At 38.9% G+C, this 12,854-nt stretch overlaps 1 protein-coding gene across 2 annotated transcripts in view; it reads left to right on the top strand.

Moving 5' to 3' along the window:
* Tpd52 (tumor protein D52) overlaps window positions 1–4,667 on the top strand; it is a 188,373-nt gene extending 183,706 nt beyond the window's left edge. For both annotated transcript variants that reach the window (XM_069990972.1, XM_069990970.1), the window contains one exon: window positions 4,408–4,667. In XM_069990972.1, the coding sequence (XP_069847073.1) occupies window positions 4,408–4,576 (169 nt within the window). In that variant the 3' untranslated portion in view covers window positions 4,577–4,667. The remainder of the gene's footprint in view (window positions 1–4,407) is intronic.
* The last annotated feature ends 8,187 nt before the right edge of the window (window positions 4,668–12,854 follow it).

Here is a 12,854-nt window from a genome sequence, read left to right as displayed (position 1 = left end):
AGGACCTGTACAAAGTCTATATTGGTTTACTTACAAATTAGGAAAGCTCTGTCAGTCCTACAACAAGGAACTAAATATCTCCAACTTTCTTTTTGATGATGATGGTTGATGAGTCCAACATTTATTGAACCTGTATGAGGGGTTAGCATATGTTGGTTCATATTATGCTCACAAGATCTTAGCATGTAGATACAGTTATTCTCATTTTACAAATGAGGAAATTGCACTAGATAAAGCATCTGATCAGAGTTGCATAATAAGAAGCAATAGAGCTGGACCCCATGTCTAGTCAGCTGGCCTGAAAGGCCAGTGACTGACTCCATTGCCTCTAGTGGATTTGATTCGTTGGCCAAAATCATTGACTAAAGTGATCATTTACAGTATGCACAAACAATCTGGGGAGAAGTTTACGGGCATATTCATTTTAAATCTTGTTACATAGAACGATGGAGGGCCAAATATAAAGAGTAAGTAGTATAAGTGACTATCAAAAACCACAACACTAAAGGTCACCTCAGATTAACGTTGGCACAAGTGGAGTTCTGAGAAATACATTATTGGTTGACTTTTTTCTTTCCCTTTAGTAAAGTGTTCCAAAGTTGAAACAAGAATGAACTTCCTTATTCCTTTTTTTTTCTGTCAGTCTTGGGGCTTGAACTTAGGGCCTGGGCGCTGTCCTTAAGCTCTTTTGCTCAATGCTAGAGGTGCTCTACCACTTTGAGCCACAATTCTACTTCCTGTTTTTGAGTAGTTAAATGGAGATAAGAGTCCCACATGAACTTTTCTGCCAGGGCCACCTTTGAACTGCAATCCTCAGGTCTCAGCCTCCTGAGCAGCTAGGATTAGCCCACAGCACCCAGCTTATGGCTTTGGTTCTTGTTGGAGCATGCAGATGTTTCCATGTGCCTGTGTTCTAGAATGGACTGTGTGCAGAGGAAGAGGCCACCTCACTGAGAGTGGGCTTTATTCACTTGTGGAATCACTTGTGGGAGGCACCATCACTCTTGAATGTTGTTACTGGTGGCTACAATGTTGTGGCCCTTTAGGTTCCTGTAGAATATCCTACCTTCCTGCACCTGATTATGTACAATTAAAGCAACTCTAGGCTAGGTTTTCTCAAGTGGTCATCAGAAAAAACTATTCAGGGATGGGAAGGTGGCTTGGTGGTAGAGTACTTGCCTTGCATGCATGAGGCCCTGGATTCAATTCCTCAGCGCAGTAAAAACCAGAAGTTGTGCTGTGGCTCAAGTGGTAGAACGCTAGCCTTGAACTGAAGAGTTTAGGGACAGCGCCCAGGCCCAGAGATTAGGCCTGGGGAGACTGCATCAAATTCATTATAGAAGTTTTTTGAAAAGGTATATTCACAAGTCCCATCTCAAATTTGCCTGCTTACCTGCTTCTGTCTATTTGTGTGTTTAACAAGCACCCTTATGTACTTCTAATATACTGGAAAGTGTGAAAACACAGTTGATGAAACCTCCTTGAATGAAATGCAGTCATCAAGGCACAGGCAGGATTACATCCTTGCTCTTAAGGATTGTCTAACATGGACAATAACATTTTCTTAGAAATAACTGTGTAATATAAAGGAAACAATAATAATATTTTTTTTTCTTTTTAGGTGGTACTGTTTGTTAAACTCACAGTCTTGTGCTTGCTAGGCAAGTGCTCTACCACTTGAGCAATGCCCCTTTTTACTTTTTAGTTATTTGTGGGGTGGAATCTCACATTTTTGCCTGGGCCATTCTAAACCACAATCCTCCTAGTTATATTTTCTGCATAGCTGGGATAATAAATATGCACTACCACTCCCTGGTACTTGTTGAAATGGGGTCTTACTAACTTTTTGTCCCCAAGGTAAACCTTAATTCCAATCTTCACCTCAGGAATTACTGGGATTACAGCCACTGTACGTAGGTCTGATAATAAGTTTTATAAACTGTCTTGTTCATAGAAATCCAATACGTTCTGCATAGATACATAAGAATCAATAGAATTTAGAAAGACACAAGTCCATACATACTGACAATAGATGCAAAGGTACAGAGAAAGACAAGTGGAGATGGAGTAACTTCTGCTAGGGCATGAAAAGTTTGTAACCCACCATGACACATGTGCTCCAAGAAGATGTCATGCACTCAAGCTTTAGCTAGAGGTGATAAGACCCTGAAGGACTGAATTCAAGAAATATCTGTCTTTAAAATGAACAAAATTGGGAAACTGATTGGATGCTGCAGGGAGAGGGAAGGAGAATTGGTTGAACAAATCACTGGGTCATGCTGTGAGGACAAATAAAAAAGTTCATTAGAATACAGGTTACAATTCCATGCAATGTAGATAAGCAGTGTTCAGCTTTTCCTTGCCTGTGAACTCACCTTATTTTTTGCAGGACTAATTCATATAGAATATGTCCTATAAGTACTTTCTGATAATATGAACCGATGCCTCATTATTCTGAATATCTCTTTAATGTAAAACAATGACAGAAAATAGGATTTATTTTGTCAAACACAGAATCACATGTAGAAGATGTGGCTAACGTCATTATTTTCCAGATTGTTATCGAAGGACATTTACTTTTAGAGAGAGAAATAAGTTTTTAAAGGTTTAGGTAGCCTAGATTTTTTTGTTGTTGTTGTTTTGGCCAGTCCTGGGCTTGAACTCAAGGCCTGAGCACTGTCACTGAGCTTCTTTTTGCTCAAGGCTAGCCCTGTACCACTTGAGCCACAGCACCACTTCTGGCTTTTTCTGTTTATGTGGTGCTGAGGAATTGAACCTAGGGCTTCATGCATGCTAGGCAAGTACTCTACCACTAAGCCACCTTCCCAGTCAAGCGTAGGTTTTTTTTTTGAAGGACTATTTACTAATTCTTCCAAAATTCTATAGACAATTTATATTGTCTCCTATGATTATTTTCTAGTGACTTTACTCAAAACTTTACTTTTTTGTTTTCTATATATGTAAAATTATTTTAACTTTAAAATTAATTAATGGACAGTCAGAGAGCTTGTCTGGTGTTCTTGAGGTTTGGAGTTGGATATCTTGAACCATAGGTAAGCATGTGTGCATAAACAAGTAGACCAACTTACAGTATTTTAGGTATATATTTAGTTCTTTAAAGATTTGTAGTTTTTGACCAGAAGTAATATTTTCATTCTCTTGAATTTCTATGTTGTTGATATTAAACTTTTAAAATAATCAAGGCAAAAAAGAAAGTGAATATCAGTTTTTTACTTAGTAGCATAAAATACTTGAATCTTTTATTGCCTAAATTGAGTAATCATATATATGTTAGGCTGATATTACATTCCCCCCCACAATTTATGTATGTATTTTAATTGACATCTGAATTATATATGTTTACTGTATACAACATAGTAATTTGAAAAATTATTTTTGTGGACTAATTAGCATGTACAGTACCTCATATATTTATCTTTTTGTGGTGAGAATGCTTTAAATCTTTTAGCTATATGTTTATGCTGGGATTTGAACCCAGAGCCTTATGTTCTTGCTTAGCATTTTTGTTCATAGCTGGAGCTCTACCATTTGAGCCATGTCTTCAGTCAAGTCTTTGATTTATGTTGTTTTTATAATATTTTACTTTACTTCAAAAGGCAGTTTTAGTTGTAAGAGAAAATATGTACCTGAATTTTTTTTCTTTTATACATGAATGACATTTTTAAAATGGAGGACCAGAGTTAGTGGTATCCTTCTGTAATCCCTTCTACACAGAAGGCATAGGTAATATGTGGTCCAGGTTAGCCTGAGTAACAATATGAGATCCTATGAAGAAAATTAAGCCAAAAAAGCAGTGGGTTTGGCTCAAGTGGTAAAGCACCTGTCTAACAATCATGAGGCCTGGATTCAAACCTCATTATTACCACACACAAACAAAAAGGCAATTTTCAGAACTAACCTGTTTGAAACACAAAGAATTAAAAGATTTAAACAAGCCAGGAGCTGGTGGCTCACACCTGTAATCCTAGCTACTCAGGAGGTTGAGATCTGAGGATCGTGGTTCAAAGCCAGGAAGGTCCATGAAACTCTTATCTCCAATAAACCACCAGAAAATCGGAAGTGGTGCTGTAGCTCAAGTGGTAGAACGCTAGCCTTGAAAAGCTAGGGAGCTCTTCAAGAAAGCTCTTGAAGAGCTAAAGAACTCAAGGACAGCACCCAGGCCCAAAGTTCAAGCCCCACAACTGACCAAAAAAAAAAAAGATTTAACCATTATAAATATTTAAAGGCAACTTTAAGGCAAGAATTCTGATATAGCTAATTTGCTTTTAAGTCAAAGGCTTAAAATATGAATGTTGAAATATGAATTTCTCAGATACACTGTTAATTTAAATACTTGTTCATGTTATGATATAAAGAATTAATGGATTTTTTTTTCTTATTATTTAGGAAATACCAGAAGGACACCAAGGTCCGGCTACGGCTCTTAGATCTTGAGCTCACATCTAGGTTCCTGGGAGCAACCACAGATACAACTATCCTGGAGGCTGATGCCATTCTCTTAGGACTCCAGGACAATAGAGACTTGAAATCAAAGGAAGAACATCCTAAGAAGTAGATGAACTTTAAGTAGTGAATTCACTCCTTAATCATCATTAATGCAAGGAGAAAATTGTGAATAAATGATTGAAAGATAAACTACATGAAAACTAATCAGGCCTCTTATTTGTTTGAATTTGCTTTAGCTGCTCCTCCCCTTTTCTTGCCATATTTTTTCTTTGATTGGGATCGAGTACTGAGATCCTGTGTAATCAGTAAGTACAGCTTGAGGATCTCTGGGTACACAACACTCGTCTAACCATCAATGAACAAATTAAACAAAAGGGCTTGTCTTGTAGTACTTAACATTCAACCAAAGAAACTGGACAATACTGGACAATAAATAAGTAAATGGAGTGTATTTAGACAGTGATACGTGCCAAGAAGGAAAATAAAGCCAGGGATAGGTTACAAGGTATCTGGATGGTTGAAATTTAGTGTAGTGTCATCTTTTAGAGAAAATCATGTTGGAATAATATCTGAGAGAGAAGCTAGCCAGAGAGATCCTTGGGAAAGATCATTTCAACAGAGGCAGTGGCTAGCAGACAGAGTCTGTGCTCTGTAGACTTTAAGGAGCAGGAAGAGCCACCATGGCTTAGTGAAAGAGGAATAGGAGACAAACAGTGAGGGAGAGGGCCACGGAGACCCTTTGACATTTGGTTACTGTAACTGAGATGGAATGTCGCTGGAGGAATCTGAGCAGAGGAGGGACACCGTTTGATTTGCATTTTAACAGGATATCTTGAGCAGCTTGGCTGAGTAGACTGACGACAAACTAAAGCAGCTGAGTGAGACCTGAAAGGAGACTATCACTTAATCCAAGTGAGAGAAGGCAATAATTTGGACCCAGTTTATAGCAGTGAAGATGGAAAGAAATGATGGAAAGCTAAATCTGTTTTGAAGATAATGCCAGTGGGATTTCCCAAATGCTACATACTAGGTAGAAGAGAAGAGAAGAAAAACCAGCAACACCAAAGTAATTGGAAGAATCGAATTGCCTTTAATTGATCTAGGAAACAACATGTTTGAGAGGACTTTCTAGAACTCCAATTCGGACATGTTAAGTTCTAGATGGACCTGTTTTGAAAGTAGGTAGTATAGGCTGGGAGTTCATGGGAGAGATCCAACTGAATGATAGAAACTTGTAAATCACAGACATTTTATCATATGTTACAAATTATTTAGGTCAAGAATTGAGGCATGGTTCAACTTGGTAATTTTGTTTCTCATGGTATCAACGGAAGAAGCTATCTGTTTGGTTAATCATGTCCAAGAGAGTTTCACACGCCCAGCATCTTGGCAGGGATTCTAATGTGGACTTCCTATCAGCCAGAGTACATCACATCTCTGTAGCATGGTAGTCGTAGAACAACTAAAAGCCTATATTATGGCTAGCTTCTTCCAATAGTCCCAGGGGAAACCTAGGCTAGGAATCACAAAGCTTCACTTTGATTAGCTGGTAGTAAACAAATTGAAAGGCCAGACCTTTCAATGTCAGGGAAGGGGAATAATATTCCAACTCTTCATGGAGGTGTGGCATATTGTCCAGAGCTGAATGGGATGAGAGATACTATGACCATCTTTGGAAACTAGGCGGCTATACCACCCCTTCCCTAGGTCACACTATAGCTACTCATCTATATAGCATCTCATACCTAAATTCCTAGTCTTTCAGTCACTATTATTCCTATAACCTTAATTTCATGGACCCAACTGAACTCTATTATAACAGTTTTTTAATCTCTAATCCACTGATTGCCTTTGGTTTAGTTTATCTTATTCCTGTTCTCACTGCCCTCCTCACCCAGCTTGAGTCAGATGCATCGTTTAATTACTTTGTTACAGCCAGCTCAGAGGCTCACACTTATAATTCTAGCTACTCAAAGGAAAAGATCAGGAAGATTGTTCATGATTAGGAAAATGTTGAGCCCCATCTCAACCAATAAAATGCTGAGCATGACATGCATCTATCAACCCAGTTATACAGGAAGCATGAATAGAAAGATCACAGTCCAAACCAGCCTGCCTGTCCATAATTTTGAGTCTCTGCCTCAATAATAGTTGAAGTAAAAAGGGCTAGCAGCATGGCTCAAGCAGTAGAACACCTGCCTGACAAGCACAAGGCCCTGAGTTTGAACTCTAGCATTACCAAAAACAAAAAAAACTAGCTTGCAAATAAAATACCCTCCCCTTTCACCCCTTCTGTTTCTGACTTGGCATAATGTAAACCCCATTTTAATCTATCTGCCTATTTCATGCCTATACCTCAGCAGCTCATTACAGGGAAAAGAAAAAACAATCCTCACAGTCCTATTTATTGCTTTCATTCTAAACTTGGAGCTCCAGGTTGAGACATCAAATTAATATATTCACCTAACATCACTCTAATGCTTCTCTGAAACCACAGTAAATGGAGATGCATGATGAATACCCACATCAACAGAAATCAAGTATTAGGGGAGAAAAAAATCAGCAAAAGAAAAAACAATTTAGCAGTGTAGAATGTAGATAGGTGAACAGAACTTGACATAGCAGAACAGAGGTAGAGTCAGTCAAAACTTGCTTTAGGGGGGCTGGGAAGGTGGCTCAGTGGTAGAGTACTTGCCTTGTATGCATGAGGCCCTGGGTTCGATTCCTCAGCACCATATAAGCAGGAAAAAAAGCCAGAAGTGGTGCTGTGGCTCAAGTGGTAGAGCGCTAGCCTTGAGCTGAAGAGCTGAGGGACAGCGCTCAGGCCCAGAGTTCAGGCCCCACGACCAGACCCAAAAAACAAAACAAAACAAAACAAAACATGCTTTGGAGAAAACAGAACCAACCTGTTTTATTACAGAATTCTCAGGAATAGCAATACTACACTCTCTTGCACCTTGGAGTGAAATGAGGGTAAGAGAGTTCAAAATGAAGATTGGGGCAGTAGCTTGTGCTTGTAAGTTAACTAGGAAGCTAAGATCTGAGGATTTGAAGCCAGCCCCGGCAGGAAAGACCATGAGGCTTCAATTAACTACCAAAAAAGCCAGAAGGAGAGTTGTAGCTCAAGTAGTAGAGTGCTAGTCTTTCTCACAAAAGCTCAGGGACAGCTCCCAGGTCCTAAATTCAAGCCCTAGGATTGGCATACACACACACAAAAACAATCGTATCAAAGCTCACTCACTCTACTTCAAGAGTCTGTCTGATTGTTCTCATCAACCTATAGTGTCTGTTCTTTCTGACCCTAAGCTAAATTTAACAATTCAGTATTTGGTTGCTGGTCTTGGGCTGTCTGCATTCTTCCGTGAGAAAAACAGTAAAAATAAAGGAAGAACAGTTGCATATACACAAATGCACTAAAGGAGACATGTCATTTTTCAGGGTATGAATTAAGTAATTGTAAAGGAGTATGATCAGGAAGGAAGACAGAATCTGTGCTCTCTGAAGTTTCAGATCCTGTAACAAGATCTCATTCCTATTTTCAAAGACTCACCACCAGAATACTCTTTCTAACCTCCTAGGACACAAATCAACAAAGGTCAGTTAGTTATTAATCTTAACTCAAGTTCTGAATAGTCTCTTCTGCAATCTAATCCAGTGGAATCTGAATATGATCCTCTTTAGAATGGCTGTGTTTTTGCTGATATATTCAAGTTAAGGGAAGTCATGATGGATTGAGCATAGTTCTAAATACGTTGTCCCATCGTTCTGAAAGATTTGCCCCAAGGATTTATCAAAGTTGTGAGCCCAGACTTAGATGTCTGAATGTTTGGCTATGGAAAGATGGGCACCTAAGCTCACCTTTGTGGTTGGCAGGATTTTTTTTTTTAAGTACAGCAGCCCCTGGCCAGCTACCATCACTCATAGACCTCAGTATTAGCATTTAAACAGTAGAATTTTTTCATGGCATTTCTGAAGCTGCCTCAATAAGGCTTTTGGGTTGTTTATTTATTTTTCCTTTCTTCACTGAGGCCCACTGTCTAATGTTTTCCCCACTTTCTACTAAGGCTATGATCTTATGAAGCCCTCAGTGGATTGGTCTATTGATAAAGTCAGAAGCCTCATGAGGCAATTGGTTCCTGAAGACCCAGCTCTGAACACTAGTACACTGGGGATCAAGTCTTTTGTACATGAGCCCCCCCCCTTTTTTTTTTGGCGATAGGGCTATTTTCTATTAGAGGTTACCTTAACAGCCTTTAAAAATGTAAAGATAGCTGGGTGTTGGTGGCCCACCACTCAGGAGGCTGAAATCTGAAGATCACGGTTCAGAGCCAGCCAGGGCAGGAAAGCCCATGAGACTCTTATCTCCAATAAACTACCAGAAAACCAGAAGTGGCACTGTGGCTCAAGTGGTAGAGTGCTAGCCTTGAGCTGAAGAGCTGAGAGACAGCACCCAGGCCCAGAGTTCAAGCCCCATGACTGACTTTAAAAAAAAAAGTAAAGATACTGTTAGTGTATCAATACACATGAAGCATCATTAACTATTTACAAAGGAAGGAAATAGTGTCATGTGATTATGAGAGTGAATCCTCTTTGATGATGTATGTGTAAAATTTTATTTATATTTATTGCTTGTTGGCCTTTAATATAACATTCATCATATAATCAGCATATTAATAAAGGGAAGAGCTATTTCTGAAAAATATTTAAAGGCAAGTATTTCTATTTATTAATTGCATATAATTCATATAGTTCTTTATATTTAAAGGTGTATTATTTTGTGCAAATGTCTAGAATCCTCGGGATTCTATTCCTTAAGGACTATGAAGCTGTAGGCTTCAGTTCCCACTGGTGGTTAGCTGGAAGTCAACTCAGTTCCTTGCCATGCGATCCTCCTCAATGTGGGAACTTCATCAAAATCAGATTAAGAGAGAGACAGAAAGAACAAAGTCTTTCTTATGTTACCTAGTCACTGAAATGACTCCTTTTGGTGTTGCCATGTTCTGATGGTCAAAGCAAATTATTCAAGGGGAAAAGATAACATAAAGCCACCAGTACCAGGAGGCAAAACCCCTGGGGCGGGAGACGGGCATCTTAGAACTGAAGACCACAGGTATGTAGGAAGCAGACGACTTCCTGTTCAGTTCATAAATCTTGCTGTGGATCTAATGTAAATTGCATGATCCTGGTTGGATGAAGCTTTGGGTCAGCAAGTCACAGGGTAGAGGTTAAGTAAGTTGTATGTATGGGAGGAATGATAATACTTGTGACCAAGAAAACAACTACAGTAGATGAAATTGTCCCAATTGTTCATTCCCCTTGCTAGTTTCATGGTAGAGTAACCTTGCTACTGTGGGTCTTCTTGTTTCTGTACTTGATATAAGCTAATAACATAATTACATTCAGAAAAGATTAAGATGAATCTGTGAATGGTAAATCCAGATTTGAGTATTAAAGGAAACCGGGGAGCTTGAAATGCATCCCCAAACGTCTGAGGCCAACAGTAATGGAGGACTGTGAAACTTGGAAACCACAGACTGGTTAGGCCATTGGGTTGAGCAAGTATTGCATTTCATATATTCATATTATTGGGTTTTTGAAAATAAATACACATCTTAGTATAAATTCCTAAGGGAAACATGTAGTTTACTTGAAATGACTTTTCTCTATGTTTCTTTAAAATAATTATAAAGAAAGTAAAGATTCTCTGACTCAACGAAGGTAGGAAAAGTAAACTTTAAAAAGTGTCTTTTTTTTAAATTTCTGCAACCCATATTCTGCACATGGGAGATGGAAAATAGGATTTTAGAATGGTAGGATGTTAGGCTCCAGGTAGAAAATTGTATGAGGCCTGAAATCATCCTGTGAAGAGATGAAATCTTTAGAAACCAAAAAAAGAAAAAAAAAGGCTCAGATTACTAGCATTTGCTTCACAAAATTGCCTGCCTAAAAAAACTCCCAACTGTTTTTACCATACTCTATAAGTCTCACATCATTATGGTTTGGGAAAAATACACATGAGACCATGATAGCAATAATTAGTTCAAATGAATGAATAAAAGAAAGCAAGATACTGTGTTTTTTTCCAAGCAACACTTAAAGGCAGAATCTTTCATTTTAGACACAGTAAATACCACAGAAGCCAATAGATAAAGATGATGTCTTTTCTCCCAAAACCATACCAAAGGGTGAGAATTCCATTCAGGCAGGCATCTGGGACAAGGGTAGTAGGAAAATGCTATAAATTCTATTGGTCAGAAATAATGGAATGTCTGAGTTATGTTTTTTAGATATATTTAGTGATGCACAGTATTCTAGTACACTTCCAAAAGAGGACCAGAAAATGGATAGAATTTAAGGTCAGTCCATGTCTATAATTTTGTTAAAATATTTTTTTTCTTCTCCATCAGTCATTTCAGTCCTTGTTAATACATCTCATTTTTTCACTCATCTTCTGGTGCAGGTGTTACCAGAAATTGAAATGGTTAATGGACCAGAAAAAATCCTGCAAAACCTACACAGTGGATATTATCATTAGGAATATGAACCAGAAAAAACAGAGAAGAAGACATTATTTCATAACAACAAAAAGAAAGGAGCTATAATGGTGGGCCCACTGGAAACATGAGGATTTGAAGACTTAGTTTATGTGAGGTAAATTAACTTTACTATGGTTATCTTTTTCTGGCTTTTTGCTGGCTTATCTCTTAGATTTGTCTGTCTGGGCTACTTTAATCTTGATTCTCACATCTCAGCCTGCTTCATAGCTATAAGTATCTGCCACCAGTGCCCCTCTGTGATTAATTTCTAAATAATACTCTTAAGACTATGGGGAAAATAGGAAAGCAAATCATGTGGACTGAATGGCCTTAGAGAGATGTGTGTAATGTGCAAGAGGACTCTGCAGAGGTTCATCCCATAGTTACCACAGAACTTACCTGCAGCTAAGACATCTAGCTGATGAGCTTGCCCACCCTACCTGTCATACTTCCCAGAGGATATAGGGTGTGTTTTCACTGTTCCTTCCCTCCTGCTTAACATAAAACCAGATTGTGTTTCATCAAGTTACCCTTTAAACATCACCCTCAACATATCAGGCCAAAGCCCAATTAAGACCCAAAGATTATTAGATAATACCTCTTGCACCTATTGGAGGTTATTCCAATGTCATCTTTGTGAAAGACATAGGGACCAAAGCTAGAAGTACAACCCCTCCCTGGATCCTGAATATGCTTATGGACCTGTAATACATCAGTTGTGAAAGGACATGGAGTCATTTCCATTTTCTCATATTCTCTCAGCCCCATGACCTTGTCTACTGGGTCTGCCTCTTCCTGCCACAATAAAATCTCTGGTTACCACGTACCATATATCATGCTACATTCTACTGATGGCTTTGTCCTTGTCATCTTCTCGCCATCTGTATTGATGCCACTCAGAATGCTTTCCTCCCAATGTTTTAAAATAGTTGTGAGGGTAACTGAAAAATCTGCCGTGTGTGTGTGTGTGTGTGTGTGTGTGCGTGCATGTGCGTGCATGTGCGTGTGCTGGTCCTGGGGCTTGAGCTCAGCCTGGGCACTGTCCCTGAGCTTCTTTTGCTTAAGGCTGGCACTCTACCACTTGAGCCACACCTGCACTTCAGGCTTTTTTCTGAGTAGTTATTGAAGATAAGAGTCTCACAGACTTTCCTGCCATGGCTAGCTTCCAACTTCAGTCCTCAGACCTCAGCTCCTGAGCAGCTAAGATTATAGGCATGAGCCACCAGCACCAGCTTTTTCTTTTTTTAGCCATTATTAATGGCATTAACATTTGATAATTATTAGAAAAGCATTTTATTGGCCAAGATTAAGCCACCGGTTACTTAGATTTTAGTACATAGGAATATATAAAATGTGTATACAACTGAATCTTGTCTATAAAACTCTAAAATGCATTATTCAGTCTCCTGACCCCAACACATTTCCTGCTTTTGAAAATAGAGAATACTAAACAGGATTTAAAGTCTTCCTTGATGACTCAGGCCACCATTATAGAAAACAATTTCATAATGATGTGATTTCCGGGGGATTATTAAGGTAGGCACAGCACTGGCTCCTACCGAGTGTCCAGGCCATTGTAGTCTTTGAAGCTTTCCTTGTTACCACTAACCTCCCTCTCTGTCAGCCCAGCCTTACACTTACATCAACATGCCTGCTGCTATGCATGGCTAACTGGTTGCCCTGTCAGTCTGATTGGAAGGTCTTTCACCTATACGCAGAGTACCAAATGACTCGTAGTATCTCTAAATTCTGCTGTTGCCTGTTGCTTTTGTTGATATTAACGTGCTTTTCTGTTTCTAATTTATAAACATGTTTTATGGTAATCCAGAAGAGCGTCTGAGGTCATTTTGT

This window comes from Dipodomys merriami, unplaced genomic scaffold (genome assembly GCF_024711535.1).
Source record: "Dipodomys merriami isolate MVZ:Mamm:240054 unplaced genomic scaffold, mDipMer1.0.p SCAF_4, whole genome shotgun sequence".
In the NCBI taxonomy this organism is placed as follows: domain Eukaryota; kingdom Metazoa; phylum Chordata; class Mammalia; order Rodentia; family Heteromyidae; genus Dipodomys; species Dipodomys merriami.
Note: the sequence above shows the minus strand (reverse complement) of the source record. Positions and strands in the feature narration are given on the sequence as shown.